This window comes from Artemia sp. Qi Xiang Cuo, chromosome 7, assembly GCF_049724085.1.
Source record: "Artemia sp. Qi Xiang Cuo chromosome 7, ASM4972408v1, whole genome shotgun sequence".
Lineage (NCBI taxonomy): Eukaryota > Metazoa > Arthropoda > Branchiopoda > Anostraca > Artemiidae > Artemia > Artemia sp. Qi Xiang Cuo.
The window spans coordinates 43384068-43402904 of record NC_142800.1 but is presented as its reverse complement, the minus strand read 5'-3'; the positions used below and the strand labels follow the sequence as shown (position 1 = coordinate 43402904).

General features: G+C 34.9%; 1 protein-coding gene across 6 annotated transcripts in view; it reads right to left on the bottom strand.

Annotated features, from left to right (window-relative positions):
- The window catches only part of beta-Spec (spectrin beta chain), a 172627-nt gene that overhangs the window by 92014 nt on the left and 61776 nt on the right, over positions 1-18837 (bottom strand). For all 6 annotated transcript variants that reach the window (XM_089092294.1, XM_089092290.1, XM_089092293.1 and 3 more), the window contains exons 6-9: positions 11415-11992; positions 9255-9557; positions 2603-2815; positions 531-678 (exon numbers count right to left, since the gene is read on the bottom strand). In XM_089092294.1, the coding sequence (XP_088948420.1) occupies positions 531-678; positions 2603-2815; positions 9255-9557; positions 11415-11992 (1242 nt within the window). The remainder of the gene's footprint in view (positions 1-530; positions 679-2602; positions 2816-9254; positions 9558-11414; positions 11993-18837) is intronic.

Sequence of the window (18837 nt, the reverse complement as noted above, 5' to 3'; positions counted from 1 at the left end):
GATGAGATCAGGAAACAATTGTACATCTCAAGAACTACAAGTTAATTCAACTTGGTCTAAATTTTAGTCTAACTTCAACTCGAACTGGTGCCAGCTTGTTTACATACTTCTCAACTCGAAAGCAAAAACATGGATGGACTCATATTTTGATATCTAGATTTTAAATCAGGGAGAGTGGATAAACTATGGAGGAGCTCATTCAAGTGCCAGACATACACATTTGACAGTATTTTCCCTCAGTCGCAAAACTCTTTCAATACACGTCAGTTCGGGGGAAAACGTAACAAAAAGTCAATATAAATCAATTCTTGATGTGTTTTTTAAAGTTTTTTTTAGAATCCCCCCCCGAAAAAAATCTTTTGTACCCCCACCCCCCGAAAAAAAATCCTGGATATGTCCCTGGGGAGGGGGAGGAGTTTTCTAGCCATCCATTTTATTCCAAAAAACAGTAAATACTGAATATTGATAGCCAACAATCCGTGTTGGTTAGCAGAAAAGAATTGTAAGCCTAAAATAAAAATTTTTTTTACCAATATCTTCAGTAGATAAAATTTGTTCTTTTTCTCTGATCCAATTTTCTTCGTCTGCCATATCCCAATAAAATTGCCAAAGCTTCCTGCTCTCTTCCAGACGGATGCGTCTCTCAACAGCTAATTTGACAAGTTCGCCGTAAGCATCCTATAATAGTCATTAATCTTAAATGAAAACGCAAAAATCACCACTTTATGAATCCAGAATATATAATAAATATTTACACAAATCATTGCCCTGCCAATAAAACAGATGATACAAATTATATAAAAGGATTAATCAATTGAACGGGTACAAGTTATATGTCCTGCAAACTGAAAGGCTCATAATAATGAATTACATGTATCTAAACTTCATTATTATTATACAGGAAGCAAGGAACAACTCTTAAGGACCGTTGTGACCTTTCTGTTCAGAGTTAACATTATAGGGTAAACTCAAAGAGTATAAAAAACTGGTAAGAGGAAAAACTGGCCCCAGCTTAAAAAAATAATATCACCGACGCCATCTAGTGTTTTCTCGTTTCGACGGGACATTATTTTTTTTAGCTGGAAAACACCTTCATGGGACATAATTTTAGCCTTGAATTCGTTTCTGAGAGTCGTGTTTCCTAATTGTTCCTAAAAAAATATCTCCCTAACCAGTAGCGGTTTTAGGCCTCATAATCTGGGGTGGGGGGGGGGCAAGGTATAACATAGGTATGTTACGGTATCTTACATTTTCATTTACCTTAAAAGGAATTTAATGCCAGATGTCAGAAATTCTCCTAGAACCGCCACTGCTCGTAACCCAATTGCTCGTAAAATCTGTGATTTTACCCTTAAATGGTTTTGGTGCATTATCTCAAATCAAAGTATATAGACAAATTAGATCTTTTAAAACCCCTTAATTATCCTGAACTGCAGCAAACTCGCTTTTCGGGGTAGCCTGAAATGTGGGGTAAGGAGGAAGAATGTGGGGTAAGAATAACCTGCCAAGATTTTCTCGAGAAAACATATGCCTAATTCGTGAATACTGGACTAAAATTAATCTGATTATTTATTACTTGAAGGAAAAAATTCAGCTTAACTCTATGGGCATGAAGCCTAGCAATCTCAATCATCCAATTATAGTTTTTTTTTTTTTTTTTATGAATCGGCCACAAACCGCCAAGATCCTATGAGCTCTACATTGCTCTGTTAGTGCATTTCATTTCATTTTTATAAAAAAAAATTTTAATTCGAAATGAAATTTGAATTTTGAAACTGAAATTCCTAATTTCAAAAAAAAGAAAACGCTATTTCCTAAGTATTTAGTATTGTGGCAAATTAAGCAGATTTAAAATCCCTTTAAATCTGCCAAAAAGATGTTTACTGAAATACTACTTTAAATGGCGACCTTTAGGTAATAAACAAGAAGTCATTTTTAAAACCACTTAAAAAAACATTTTAGATTGATATGCTTCAAGAGAATAATAGTTAAAGAGTGTTATGAACAGCTTATTATATAAAAAAAAGAAAAGTTATACTTTATACTGTTTGTATTAATAAATAAGCAAATTACTACTTTCGATTTTTAAAATCCAGCAAGCATCGCTGCTTCGAAAATTCCCGAGAGCCAATCAAAAGCTGATTGTTCTCACAAAACGGTTAGCTTTTCTGGTATTCAATGAGGACTGAAAGAATGGTCGTAAGAAAAAGAAAAAAACAACTTTCAGGACTTAGTAAATAAGTCACTGAAAACAGAAAGCAAACAAAGCCATGTCTTGCGTTTGGCTGTTTTTGCCAGAAATTTTGCACTAATTTTCATCGTTTTGAAACGTTTACGCAGGGAAATATGACTTTTTACTTTTGGAACCAAAAATTACATTTAAAAACAAGAATATTCAAACTAGATGGCAGAAAAAGGTCGAAATTAAATAGCAGAAACAATTATACGTAAATGCCAAGAAATTACTATAGAAATTTCTACTTCAAGGTCAGAAAACACACTTTCCGATAAATCACTAGGGGGGTTGCAATAGTACTTCAACCCTCGTATAAACGGCATTACAGAAAAGAAAAACAAATTTTAAGCATGGAATAATACTAGCCTCAAGCTGTTGAACTCTATCCACGATAATTGCTGGATCACAGGGCCGGTATCCTTCAGTAGCAGCAATGTCCAAAAATTTCTGCGAGTGTTGTACTACACTTTTCACTCTATCACCGAGAACATTAATGTCTGCTTCAACAAGGGCATGCTTTTGCAGCAGATCTTCAACACCCATCAAATGCTTTCCAAAATCTTCACTGAGAAGTCTTACCTACAAAACAAACATTTCTTTTGTGTCTATTTACAAAATAAGAAAGGACATCTTGAAGACCTTGAGCGGTGGTTGCTACTATTTCGGCACTCACCCTCTACTTTGTTTTAGTTAAAAGTAAATGCTTCTAAATTTTAAACATTTGATACACAAATGCATATAAATTTCATACTACTACTCCTACTACTACTAACAACTCACCGCAGCACCAAGCCGCCTGAGGCCGACACAGCTATGCACGCTCCTTCTTCATCCCAATCTATTCAAAGCCTCCCTCTTTACACCCTCCCAGGAAGTTCCCATTTCCTTTAAATCTTTCTACACTTCTATTATGAATTTCATACACTGTACTTTTCATGTTTAAACCTATATCTATAAATTAAATATGCTACTATTGAAACAATAAAAAGAAAATTGCAAACTCTGTGAAAGATTAAAATTCTTGAGAAGATAAAAGGAACTTGGTTAAATTCAATTAGTTTAGTAATATAACAATTGCTTTTTTTCCCCTTAAACTCTTGGTACTTCATTTTTATAGCAACAAAAATCAACTTCATCATCGTAATTCGTAAACGTAAATTCTACCCTAAGAATTATAGTAATTTCACATTCGTTAAATAGCTTAATGACACTGGTTCACATAAACTCCGTACCAATGTAAAACACTTTCTGATTTGCACGTTATTTTTGTCTAATCAATCACAGACCATTTTACAAACTTAGCGGTATATGTTAAGGAATAGTAATTTGAAACCAGTATTAGAGTTAGATAAATCAGACTAGTTCTTAAAGAACAGCGGAAGTCGCACTACAGGTAACTCACATAGCAGAACGAATAACCATTAGGCGTTTTTCAAGACTTCAATTTGATTTGACGCCACGAAAAACTTTGTACTTTATTTCCGGGCTATTATAACTTAATACCTTTATACCAGCCTCGTCTCAAGACATATAGACAGAAAGGTTTATTCATAAACTCCCTTGTGCTAAAAAATGTTAAATTCTTACAGCGTAGCATGGAGAAGAAATAATTTATCATTGTCTACATATCCCCCTTTTCCTTTGAAGAAAATAGAATGATTAATGTTTTATGGTTGACATGCTAAAGTAACTATATTAATAATAGGGAAATGTTATTGACTTGCTGTTATTATTCTCATATATCATATAAATTCAAATTAGCAGCCAATTCCCTCAGACGAAGCAAATCATTGATCAGTCCAATCTCAATTCCTCTATCATATTTGGTTATCAAGATATTTTACACCTTTCTATTTGTTCTTTTTTCTAAATGACTTAAATTCTCTTTTCTCACCAACTGAAAAAGTTGGGAAATGTTGCACCTTGGATACCTAAAAACCCTTTCCTTGTACAAACAATTAGTCCTTAATAATAGCATGAAAAACATCAACTTTTAAACAACTTTTCAGTTATTCTGTCTCTAGTAAAATTCAGGCTGTGAGCATACCACAAAATTAATTCTCACAGCAGAGGGAATCGTTATTACCTGCACACGATGAGTGACACAAACCATGGGCCTAGATATACTTTTTTGGTAAATAGTCACAATATCGATTATTGTATGTTGATGATTAAGTCATGTTGGACAGACACCTCATAAAAACTAGACACTCAGTATTCATGTAGTATCATCGTTATTATAATAAAAATCATCCGATTCAATGATAAAAAACAGTTAATTATAATAGAGCAAAAATGTAAACTTATAGGATGTGCCAAAAAAGAAAAAAATGGGTTTGTGCATCCCTTTCTGACTAATCAAAAGATTACGAATGCGTAAAACGGCTATGGCATTACTGAAGAATTATTCACAACAGATATTATAGGTATATTGTCGCTGTCACGTCTATGGACCATACTTCACATTTTTACACTTTTAACACACTTGCCAAAAATCGTTTGTTGATTTATTCTGAAAGAGAGGATTCCCTGTGGATCCCCCCTTGGAGAACAGCTTAGCAACGTATTTTTTAATTTTAGCAACTTTCTCAGTTAATTTTAGCATCTTGAGATAATTTTTTCACCTGACTAGTGTTGTTACATTATGAACGCGCTAGGAATTACTGTCGACGATTTACTGATTTTTATCAATATAAAATAAGTATTTTTTATGAGAAAATTCTATTGCTTTTATTCGAAAACTATTTTGCTGTAAGGGAGAGCTTTTATATCTACAAATGTTTATATTGACTGATCTACGACTTTTAACCGACGGTCAGTCACAAAATTTGGCACATCCTGATCATTGAACCAAACATTATCATGAAAGTTAGAACCATTTAAAATACTCTTTGACCCTAGCCTATATAACAGACAGCCTGAACAGACAGCGCTTAATGAGCTTAATAAACACCTAGCTAGCATTGTGCAGACGTTCCCCCCTCTCTCGGAAAATCAGCTAATCTCTGAAACTCCAAAAGATAAAATCCCGGAAATTTCAGCGAAGCAAATAATAGAAAAAAGAAACTGAAAAAAACTAGTATTTGTCCTATTGATATCCCAACTGATCTAATAAAATTTCCCCGATAAACTATCAACGCCCCTTGTTAGTATTCTTAATGATGTTAATAATTCCTGATGTTACCCGTCGTCGTTGGAAGCAGTGCTATGTTACTCCAATCCAAAAGAAGGGAGGCGTAAAGGATTTTACTGGAGTTCGACCGATCACCTTAACCCCAGTTTTTTCAAAAATGTATGAGGGTTTCATAGCTAATTGGTTAAAGGCAGAGATTCTTGAACTTATTGACTTACAACAATTTGGAAACCTGAAAGAGACGTTTACGTCAAACTATTGTTTTAGTCTTCTTGGCACCATTCTTAAAAACCTTGAAAACCCTGATACTTGGTTGAACCTTTTATTAACTGATCTCCAGAGAGCGTTCGACCTAATTGACCACAATGTCCTCTTAAATAAACTGCTGACGGAGTTTCAATTAAGTCCCTTTCCAGTTAAAATCGTTGCCTCCTTTTTAACCAATCGTTTTCAAGTGCTTAAATATGAAAAGGTTTATTCCGATCCCCTTCCAATATTATGTAGGCTCCCCCAAGGACCCCTGACGGGTCTCATTTTTTCCTTATACAAGTTAATTGCCTCATGACGTATCATATAGAGTGATGGAAGAAAGTCGACGACCTTTCTAGACTTGAGGTTTGTCGACGAAATATTAAAAGCTCAGTTATGACATTACTTGACGATATCACCCAGGAGGCTTCTTTGTCGAAGATGAAAGTTAATGCTAATAAATCCTCAGTCATGACGGTTAATTTTTTAAAATCATCCCCTTCTTGCACAAACCTCATTCCTCCCAAAATATCTGTCACATGCATTAAACTACTTGGGATGACAATAACTGCTGACTTGAAGTGGGATGCCCATGTTCAAAACATCCTAAAACAAGCTTCCCTCTTGGTTTCCCTTCTAAAACTTTTGATAAAATTTTCTTGCCCCCCTAAGGATCTTCTCCAACTTTATTGTTCTTTTATTCGGCCAATACTGGAGTTTGCTTGTCCAGTGCGGCATTTTGGTCTTTCTTCAGAGCATATTTATGAGATTGAAAATGTCCAAAACGAGCACTTAGAATAATCAGTGGTGAAGGGAAGGTTCCATATCATTATCTACTAGGTAAGTTCAAGATCACCACGTTGGCTGAGAAAAGGAACCTCCTATGCCTTCGTTTCGGTACCAAGACCCTGTCTGTTCCTCGATTACGTTCCATCATCCCCGAACCCTACTTTGATGCCCGCAACAGACCGTCCCGTATAAAATCCCAAAAAGTCTCCAACCTGACTCCCATCCACACTAAACATGAAAGGTATCGGAAGAGTTTTGTTCCGAGTTTTGTTGAGTTGTACTATAGCCAGGAGACTTAGTCTTTAATTTTACTGTTATAGATTTTTTTTTTCTTTTTAACTTTTTAACTAAATTTTTGACTCGTCATTTTTTTTTGTTTTTTTTTTCATTAATTTCATCGTTCTCTATTTTGTTTTTATTTTTAACTTTTTAATTAAGTGTTGACCTTTTTCATATATTTTTTTTTACAATGAATTATGTTCAAAGTGAATGTCACGTTCTTTTGATGATATATGTGTGTATGCATCTTTATTTTATATATATATATATATATATATATATATATATATATATATATATATATATATATATATATATATATATATATATATATATATATATATATATATATATATATATATATATATATATATATATATATATATATATATATATATATATATATATATATATATATATATATATATATATATATATATATATATATATATATATATATATATATATGTATGTATCTTAATTACATATATGCATCGTACCTTTGAAATATATATAGTGTTTTTTTTTGGACAAAAAATTCAAATTCGGCAAAAAATGCTGTGAAACAAATTTTAAAATAAAATTCTATTCTATATAAGGGTTCCTCGAGCGTGGTACCTCGGAGCCCCTTGATTCCACCAAGCGGACAATACACACTTCGAGAAAGAGAGAAGATACAGTGAACTACGATGAAACCATGGGAATGACAAGATTGAAAACTTCTAAATAGAGATGAAATGACGAATATCTGGTAAGTATTCATAATAGAAAATCTAGTATATATCCTGAAGGATTCGTTGTAGCATGACATTTATGACGGGATCCACTAAGGATAAAACTGCGTATCTTAATACATGACTTTTTTCTGCTGTGAATATTCTGGCTTTTACCTCGATAGGTAAAAGTATATAATTTAAGGTAACCCCCCCCCCCCCAACCTAATTTCAGGTAAAGCGGGGGTATGTCCAGTCCTGAGTTGTTTGGCATTAAAGTGCATCATCAAACAAAGCTATTTTTATGTAGCTGATAACACACATTTTTCTTCAGACATGTGTGATTTCTCGGCAAGGACTATTTGTTACAGCTAAAGGACCATTTGTAATGCTAAAGAATGCTAAATAATAGCAGAAAAGTTTACTAAGTTCTTCCTTAGATTAAATACATGTGAACAGAATGAACCCATTATACAGGAAATCGGAATTCCTGATAAGTAGTTTGAAGAAGCTTTAGCTTCTTGCAAAGCGACTAAATTGTAACTATAAAGATTGTCTAAAATTTGCATTGCTGTAAGATTTTGGAAACTGCATTGAAAACTGAATTGATGGTTACAGTCTATTCTTATTGCAGCACATTTGTTGCAGCACAGTGGATTGATGCCCTGCTTGGCAATATGGGGTCCAGGGTTCGATCCTCGCCGTACCAAGGTTGGGCGACAGGCTTGCTACTTGTCCCAGTAAAAAAAAACAGCAACTGAAACGGCAATTCGACACCCAATGCGCCAGCAATGGCTCTAGAGAATCTTTAATTTTTTTTATCTTATTTGACACCACTGGATAATTAATGATACCACATAAAAAATGCGATAAAAGTACGTAAAACTAAGGACTGACAACCTAGCCATTTACGAAGGATTACTACTAGATTTGTTTTAGTACAAGATAGGTAATATATAAACGATAGCTATGCGTAATAAAATAATAAAACACCTACCCCCTACTTGTACAGGAAGCATTTATGTCACGGTGTATTATTAAATGACATTTATGTTAAATGTCATTTTAGTTGGCCGAAAGCACGTGAACATATTTAAATTGTTCTATTCGACACTGGTAATGATGATACCTTTGTATATCCAGACATGTATTTAATTTTGTGTAAAAGTTTCTACAAAATCCAGAAGCAAGCTTTATAGAAAATTCGGTATTTGGAGTTTTCAGATTGATCTGTGAATCATGCACAAACGCATTTTTTTTGTAAGCTGTACCAGTTAGAGGGTATGCTCCCGAAACAGCACCCTGTACAAAGTTTCACATTGTGTGGACGGTCATTACAAATATACTACTCAAATACAGGGAAATCAGAAACCGAGTGGCATTTAAAAACTAACACTTAAAAATACATAATAATTGATTAAACACAGAAATTAATACATATTGGCAATATATTTGTATTTGAGTTAAACAGTAATTTAACAAGACAATTCTAACAGTAAATTAAACAGTAATCTAAGTACACTTATTCTTCTAAAACACCTAAAGTTCTTTACCTTTGAAATTACGGCTAAACAATATGGACCTTCTTTTTAATGGCTAAAACTGATCCAACGTCAGATCTTATCCAGTTCGAATTTTATCTTTAAGAGAAACCAAACTTAAACAGCATCAGCACAATAGATCTAACGATGTATTTTTTCACCCCCCCCCTCCACCCCCTCCTAAAAAAGCTGACCTCCTCATACTTGAACAGTAGTAACAGTACAAGCTTTTAAGCCTTTCTGGATAGTGTGAGTCAAGTCCATAACATATCATATTCGCTTCTCAAAGCCCTAACAAGATACAAGGATTTTACCTTGAGCTCTTCCATCGCATCAAGAATGTACAACATCTCCTGGAAGTTCTGTTGAAGTTGGAGCGACAGTTCAAGTCTCATTCGTCTAGCACGAAGAAGCTCTATCAAGTAACTCCATAGACGGAGTACGTTGTCTTTACGTTCATAAATCCGCTGTATGTCATGGTAATTTTCATCTTCTAGTTCATTGACAACTGCAACCACGGCTGCGACTCGTTCTTCGTAGGCAAAGATGTCAGTTTCAATGGCTTCATGCTTCTTGGCTGCAGCTTCAACAGCGGCCAGGTCAAAGCCAAAGTTGTCCTAACACAAAAAAGACCTTTAATTGTGTATACAAGTAATCAATCAATTAACATGTTTTTTCAGCTGAAAGTAAGGAGCAACATTAAAATCTCAAAACGAACAGAAATTATTCTGTATATGAAAAGTTGCCACCCTCCTCAATACATTGCTCTTTACGCTAAAGTTTTTAGCACTTTTACTTTCAGTTGAAAAAACTTATTTTTTTTTATGTAATTTCTGATTGTTTTTCAAATAAAACCGGTAAATCTGGCTCGCCTTCCATAAAAATTCCCTCCCCTCATAGGGGACTACTCCGTGAGAAGTTCCTCCAACGTAAAATATACCCCCCCCTCCTGCACGCAAATTTTCCTCGCAGCAATTCGATCCTCGCTGAAAATCCACTCCTCCGTAAAATATCTTGAGGAGGATTCAGCCTGATAAATCATCCTTACCATACTTTCATTTGAAAAAGACAAAGTTCTTCCATTTTTTTTTTTTTTTCATTCTGGAAATCCCCCTTCCTTGGAAGTTTTTTTCCCGGAAACCCAACCCGCTGAAAATTTTTCCCGGACAATTCCACCGGAACATCACTATATAAAATTGAGTTGGTAAAGTTAAAGTAAGAGAAATATAAAGAATTTCGTATAGGAATTCTGTCAAATCCCCCTAACACAAAACGAGCATAAATTAACATAAGTTGGGCGCAAAACCCCTATGCCTTCCCAAGGCCAGAACAAAATTTGCACTTCACTGAAAAAATATAAATGAATGCGCATTGTCAGTTTAATATACATATACTGAAATTTATTAATTAAAATGTTAGTATTATTTGACTTGTTAAAGTTATAAAAGTAAAAACATATACATTTTTTCAGTAAAGTGCAAATTTTGTTTTGGCCTTGGGAAGGCACAGGGGTTTTGCACCCAACTTATGTTAATTTTGGCTCGTTTTGGGTTTGACTCAGTTAATTATTGTAATTTCTGTTCGTTTTGGGTTTCATTTATTTATCGATGCTGATCTGTGGTAGTTTAACGTTTGATAGATTATTTGATTTCATTTTTGCTCATTTTTTGTTTAATGGAGTTCTTTACTTTTCTTTGAAAAACTTATTTTGTGGAAAACGTTTTTTTAATTAATCAGTATAATAAGCCAATAATTTTGATACATCTATTGATAACAAAATTCCATTTTTAGAGTTTCGGTTACTACTGAGCTACGTCGCTCCACAGTTCGTTACCACGAAATGTTTGATTTAATCAATATACAAGTTGTATCATTACCCTTGGATTTTTATCTGAACTTTATTGGTCTGTGAGTGAGCTTCATGTTACCGTAGGTCTCAAATAATTCATCGTTATTTCTATTTATTAATGTTAGTCAAACAGAAATACCTTCCATTTTTTAGATCTATAGAAGAAAAAAAAGTTTCAACCCTTTTACTAAAATTCCTAAAATTCTTTTTAGCGATGATACTTACGCTTTCATGGGGTAATTCCAGGATCAGTCTTTAATCTTGAATTTTGTTTCTTTTTTTATGCTTTTTGTGTCTTGTCTGAATGAGATGGAGGAATCTTAAGGAAATTAATTACGTACAATTTACGTACAAGTAATTTACTATATAAAATAAGCGTGTTACAGTTCTTTTATTGCTGAATTTAGATCTTACTTTTTTAATCTTGCAACTACCCCCTCCCTCTACTATATTTAAAAAAATAAGTCTGTAATTTCACAAAAAAAGATCCTTGCCTTCTCCTATATTTCCGTGAATTAGCACCCCATTATTGTAGTATATACTGCCCCTAAATCAGAGTCATGACAAATATAAATAATGAGTTTTTAATTAAAGCGCCTAATCTACGTGTCAATCGATTACTAACCTGTGAAACGAGTCTCTGATTTTCACTCAGCCACGTTTCTCTCATGCCAGCCTTCCTATCAAACCTTGCAGCCAGCTGTTCTAGCTTCTCTTGTCTTATAAGCTCCTCCCTTAGAGCCAGTTCTCTTTCGTGTTCTGACTTTTCGAGCCTCTCCCAAGCCTTATTAATGTCAGATATCATTTTACCTTCCTTTGGAAAGTAAGGCTTTTGGTTATTTGCTCTCATTTTGCTTTGAAGTGTAAAAAGAAGAATTTCCAAATTCCCCTTTTCAACAAATTTGGGAGGTTTTTCAACAGTTCTGTAGGTGTTAAATTGAGTCAGTTGCTTTTGGACACCAGTCAACGAATTCAAAAAGTTTCTTTCGTTGAGCGCCTGAATTGTGGCTTCAATCCAAGCAAGAAGATCTGAAGTCAGGGTTTCGTAGTCATGAATCATCCTGTCATTCTCCATAGCCAAACCAACAACTTTTCCGATCCTTTTTCCCTGAACTGTCTCTTGACGAAGCTTTGAGAAATAATGATAGTATGTGACGACATAAGTGATTACGGACTTCTCGTCAGGTTGTTCAACAAATATATCTAAAAGTAAAACATAAATATTTACAAAAAAAAATTAAATCATATAATTTACAGCAAGTTTTTTCATAACCCGTTGAACGGCATTTCCATCCATTTTTAACCATCTTTGGGTATTATAAAAGCATTCAAACAATAGCTATGTATGGTCTCGCTTCAAGTCATGAATTAGTCAGTATCTAAAATTCGAAATTGGTAGCATGATGTCATTTACCAATTAAATTCTTCGAGATGGCCAATTAATCTTCATAAATAAAAAATAAGCTTTTGTTGATAGGAAAAGTTTCAAACTAATGTCAATTTCTATTTAATGATAGTTTTTTTTCGTCACATACCAAATCAGAACCACGAGTTTAGGGAAATTACGGAAAAGAAACATGTCCTTTCCCTTGAATTTTGAAAATTCACTGAAAGTCTAGGAAAATGGAAACAAAAGAGAACAATGTTCTGGAAAATATTGCGACAAAAAATGTTCTATATTAATCGTTAAACAAATATATGCATCGCACTCAGGGTCGTATCCAGGATTTTTTTTTTCGGGGTAGGGGAAGGTTACAAAAGTTTGTTTTTTTTCGGGGAGGGGGGCACAAAAAAAACTAAAAAAAAGCATCGGAAAATTTTTTATATTCATTTGTGTTACGTTTTTACGAGTCAGGCAAATATTTAGCCCTTTAAGGCTAGTTGATCAACATCGCTCAACCATTTTATTATGATGCAAATGCTAGATGTGCTTTATGCAATACATAAGCAAATAAAACAAACAAGTCATTTCTTTGTCTGGAAAATAAAATTAAAAAATTGTTCATTTGATAAATACCCGAGATACTTAAATCTACTTATCTAGCCAGGATTGGGGTATTTTCTTTGTGCACAAACCTCAAATTTAATCAAATGACTGAATACCAACTTCGGATACACCGAAAAAGAATTACAAATAACCAGATACGAACCTTCTCGGGAAAAGAAAAAGGCTTTTTTTTTTAGCTGCAATACTCAAGAATAGTCACAAATCAATGGTTTCAGACTTCGTTCCGCCTGTTATTGACAAATTGGTTGACTTTCGAAAAGAAACCTTAAGGTAGGAACAGAGGCTGCAGACACACTCATAAGTCTCATGTCTGCCTCGTGCAGTATCTCTGCAAGTCCCTGTACTGAGCTATACATTACTTAAGGGAATAGTTGTCTCTTAGAACTATAGGTTCATAGAACTGTATGTTATAGGCCCTTCAAAGACTCTACGAGACTGAAAACCATCTCGAAACATCTCTCTCTTGACAAAAAACACTTCGTTATGTGAGCTCAACAAACTAGCTTCAGATAGTTAGGCTGCCTTGCAAAGAATGACAGCACGAGCACATTTTGCTGCAGATTTGGCCGACATCAAAGCCAAACTCATCACTCTACAGTCAACTCTTTCATGGGTCCTCAGCAATATTTGAGTCTCAACCACAGTCTTTATTAACTAGATGACGTTTGAAAATTATATATAAAGGCAGGACTTAGAGAAGGATGGAAAGCTTTCACGTAGCACAATTTTGACATCCTCAGAAGGCAAAAGCACCACTATAACGTTTGAAACACCTGTCCATTCTATATCTAACCTGTGAGTAGGTCAAGTAAAAGAGCAAAGGCGGACTTTTTACTGACCCTCATTTGAATGGCGTTTAAGATCCAGATATTGATCATTCGTCAGATATATCATAATATTATCAACGATACCAAATATCGGCCAACAACAAACACTGTTTTCAATGATGATTACGTGGTATCGTAACGTGGGTTACGATTTCTCCTGTAACCCACACAATTTTCAAAATAAATACGCTTAAGCGCCATCTAAGTGTTAAAACAGAATGGACTTAGAAGCTTTTTCCAGCTTAAGGTTTATAGATAGGACATCATCAATGTAAGTAAGAGGGTGGTCTGAAAATCTTCTTGCCTAAAGAAGTTCCAAGATGCTTTTTATTTAAATTTGTTTCAATTTTTCGACAGTCTTCTTGTAAGTCTAGACGCTTCTTCCAGAAATGGCCTCCCAGCAGTCGCTTGGGGCTAGATCTGGTGAGTAAGGTGGGTGGTCGAACAGTTCAAACCGTAATTCATAAATTTTCACAATTGCAACCACTGAGATATGAGACGGTACACTGACTTGGCGAAACATTTTTTTTCAAATGTGGCTGTTTTTCCGCTATTTCTATCTTCAGCTAGTCAAATAATGATGCACAGTATGTTCCTGTAATGGATTTTCTGTTTGATATAATCGATTAATATAGCTTCATGGCTATCCCAAAAAACAATCGCCATCACTTCCCAGCCGGGAAAAAAGTTCTTTAGCTTTTTTCGGAACCGATTCCCCCTTTGCAGTCCAATGTTTTTCCAGTATTTTGTAGCAAGTGTATCCAAGTTTCATCCCCTGCAACTAATTGGTGGTAAAATTCTGGTTGATTGCACCTGAACTGTGCCAATAGAGCATTTTGTCTAACAGGAGTGAACGTGGCACCCAACAGGCGGACAGCTTTCTCACACCTATATATGGATCCACGATGTTGTAAAACCATTCTTTGAAGGTTCTCCCTTCGTAGTCCACTGTTTTGACAGTGCTTTTAATGAGGTGTTTTGCAGTGTATCGAAATTTCTTCCACTGCAACTAATCGGGCTAAAATTTCGATTTATTGGAGCTAAACTGTGCCATTAAAGTATTGCATGGTTTTGGCATAACATAAGCAAACGCAGCTCCCAACGTGTTGACAGCTTTCTCATGCCTATGTACGGATCGAAAATGTGGCAAACACTTTATTTGAAGATATTCATAGCCTCTACGTCTCTCTCACTTTAATTTGACGGTTATCTAGCACTACTCAGAGAGCTTTAGCGATGTTAATGTCAGTAGTTGTCAGGAGCCACGTTTGAATTCATCAGCCTAAAATTTGACGGTGGCGAATGATAGTGCAGAGCCCCGTACACAGCATCCGTCTCAACCTTGATTTGTGTAGGTATATCGCCTTTCAAAAACAGGTACCTGATGAAAGCTCGATATTCGATTTTATCCATTTTCACAAAAAACTCCCATCAACTTATTCAAATGATTTTATCGTACAGTAATAGCGCATCCAAAACAGCAGAAAATTTAGTAAGTACCCGTCAAAAGTTGTGGAACCGCGCATTAAACCTTTACGGATAAGCCCTGCCATTTTCACGTTAAGGCCAGAAACTTTTTAGACAACTCTCGTATACTTCTGTTCCCACATATCAGGCGTCAACCCATTCATAATGAAGGCTAAAACCTACAGTCAAACTATTGAAATGACAAATCCCTTTTTCCTCCTCTTCAAGCTTGTCATGATTATAAATATTCTCAACAGGAGAGGACGAGGCCTCTACGCAGCGGGAAACCTCTATAACCTCCTACCCTAAGAATGTCTGTAATGTTTGATGTTTACTTTATTTTCCTTTGTTTTGCAAAAATTGTATGTTTTTAAAGGCCTTGACAAAATTGTGCTTCACCGAATGTCGAGGCCCTTCTGGTGAAACGAATTTCTGGTATGTAGCAGACAAGCAGCAGATTACAACAAGACTGATAGACCAGAACCAAACACTGATTAATAAAATACAGCATTGGCCATTCAATTACACTTTAGGGACTGACAGCTCAGGATACTATATACACGAACCAATAAATTGAATCACAATATCGCGTGTCATGTTTGGTTGATGTGCCTTTTATGAAGCGATAATACCACTTGCCAAAATTGCCATTAACTTTTTTTTCATAATATACTAGTACACCTTAGGATATCCACAAGCTCAATGCACATATAAAAAACATATAGAATGGATCATATTTTTAAATTTGTAGGAGGTATAGGTTGAAATAAAATCCCACTTAAAATTATCTCAACTAAATCAATGAACAAAATATAGGTTAATATTATAGTAACATTTTTATAGCTTGAATTAGCCAACTAGCTTTAAGGAAATTTCTCGGTTAGAGTATACATTTTTTAGGGACTTTTCTTTTGCCAAAACGGTAGTAACTTTTTTTTAGAGCTATATAACTTGACTTGCCATAATTAGTTGCGCCAGCAGTAATTAAAAATAGTAAAATAACAACAAAATATATAATAAATATAACCATGTCTGGAATATTATATAATAAATATATAATTAAATAATAATAATAAATAACAAAAATAAGTAGTAATGACCAAAGGAAAAGATTAATAGAAATTAGTTTGGGAGCATTAGCTGTTTTGAGGTACTTTTGTGAATTTAAATATTATATATTTCCTTATCATTATATTCAACTTGGTTGCACAAAATTTTGCAATATTTCCTATTCGTAATCACTGACAAATTGGGAATAAAGTACTATTTTACAAAGTCAAAGGTTTCTAGCGATAAGAGCAAATGTAAATCGGCAAAAGTTCTATCAGTCCTTTTGAATGTTCTGTTTTGTTTACTTTTTGCAACGTATTAAAGAATATCACTCTTTAAGAAAAAGGATGAAAAAAGAAGTCTGGGGTTTCAGATTTATATCCTGAAGTTATCTTAGGCGATGGTGGTACTTGTATTTTGCGGCACACAAAAACTAATTTTTTTCCTGGGGAAATTTTTTTTGAGTATGTAGGTAGTTTGGCAATCAAACCTTCAAAAGAACGATACGCAGACAAAGAAAAGAATATATCGCTATTTAAAAAAAATTCGCAAAGGGCGTAAAATCATGCGGCATATTAGTTTATCTTTTAAGCCAATAGACAATGTCTTTAAGAAGATAAGAGTCACCGCAAAAAAACGATAAAGGCCATTACTGAAAACCGCATTATCTCTTGGAGCATAAAAGAAGATGAAAAAAAATATTCAGCAAATGCCGTTTAATTAGCAAATTCAATTGGCAACAATAGTCAACACATGTCGATAATTTGGGTTTTTGTTCTTTTTTGGATCACTTCCAAACCAATAAGTAATGTGGAGGAGAGCATACAGGCTATCCTGGGACAGTTTCGGGCAAAGATGCGAAGCAGTAAAGCTGCGGAGCAAACGGACGCTTGACACAAGTTGGGATTAGGACGTTTTTTTTATTGTTTTACTTGTTAATGATAATCTGAGAGTGGCAGCCTCTGTAATAACTTGCCGTGGAAGTGACCGAAAAGTCGAAAGTGCCGTTATTCACATAATATTTGGTAAAACAGCTTGAATACATGCTCAGTATACTATAGCAGGCGGTAGCCTGTAGGAAGGATAGGGTCGAAAATGTTGCGCATAAATGTACCCAACGATATAAGCATGAAGGAACTGGAGGGACACCGATAACTCGATGAACATTCTAAAGAAAAATAGACGAGCGAAACAAAGGTAACTCATCTAGCAAGTAGGCCTACAGAACGGTGAAGTACAAGGACGGTCAACCTATGTGCATGAGGCATTACGGAGAAGAACCGCACATTTTTTAGGTCTCGTTCCTTTGTTCTTTTTTTTAGCCCTTTTAAACCTCGTCCATCAAGGTATTTTTTGTATGTTGAAAGTACCAAGCAAGCCAATCAGCCAAAATAAATTTTCATAGACTTATCTTTTTAGCCAATAATCGTCCAGGTCTAGTCTCGTCACCGAGCAAAAATTTGCATGAAGGGAAAAATGATTTTTCTTTGCCAGATCAAGTCCTTTTGACCAGGAAACAAGCTTTGTTGATTTCAAGCCGATTGGGAAAAAAATTTTCAATTTTTCTGCGTCAAGCCAAAGGAATTTTCTTCCAAGTGTTTTGTGTTTACTGAGGTCCGATTGTCTCAATGCAATTGACCTGCAAGTTCCAAGATGGTCGGAGGTCGGAGATAAGAAAATACTGGGCCTATTTTTGGCCTCACTAATCGATCCAACAGATTCTTTCATAGAGGTCTCCTTTGCCAAGTTTACACACCCCACGAGTTTCAAGTTAATCAGAGGGAACATTGCACCTATTTTTGGATACCACGACAGCCAATCCTTTTCGGAATTTTTATTTTTCTTAAGGTCCTATCCGCTCAGTCTGCCCTTGAGTTTCAAGCCGGTCGCAAGTAAAGCTTTTCGAGTCCATTTTAGGCGTAACAAATTGATACTCGTACAATCAAAAAAAAATTAATATTGCATTGTCCCCATTGAGATCCTCTTTTCGCTGTCTACATGTTGTGTAATTTCAAGACAATAAAATAAATCAGATTTTCTGCCATAAAAAGATATAAACTCCTTTAAAATGTTGTTATTCTCATTACGGTTATCTTGGCCGAGTTTTTACAAGCCCTGTAATTTTCAAGCAAGAATAATCAGAAAAAATAGGCCTATTTTAGGGCGTCACGAATTGTTACGGCCAAATTGTGTTCCCTTTTTTCTGCATCAGAGTGTGGTTAGCCCAGGGATTTGCGGGCGCAATTTTCAAGCTCATCATATATAAAAAACAATCCATTTGATGATAAGCATTTAGTTGTGGTAGATTGTGTTCATTTTAAGTTAGGTTCCAATGTTGATTTTAATGTTTATTAGTTTGAAACTAATTTCTTTGATGAGGCTATGGGGAAACACTTGAGAGAAAATGCTCTTTAGAAAGTCAAGGGGCACTAGGGTATCAAAGGGGTGGCAGGCTGCGCTCCAATCGAATTCAACTCTTAAAAAGACATGAGAGTCCCCTCGAGTTTTAATATTACTCGTTCAATACGATGAAGTTAAATGGAATCACATCAGTCTATGTCAACATAACTGCGTTGACTACGAGTTGCAGAGGCTACATTAATAGTTAAACATCGGAACTAAAGAAATTATTGACGGGGCTAATCTAAAGTCTGAATTGCACTCAGATCATTTTAAGGACCAAGCACTAAAAGCCT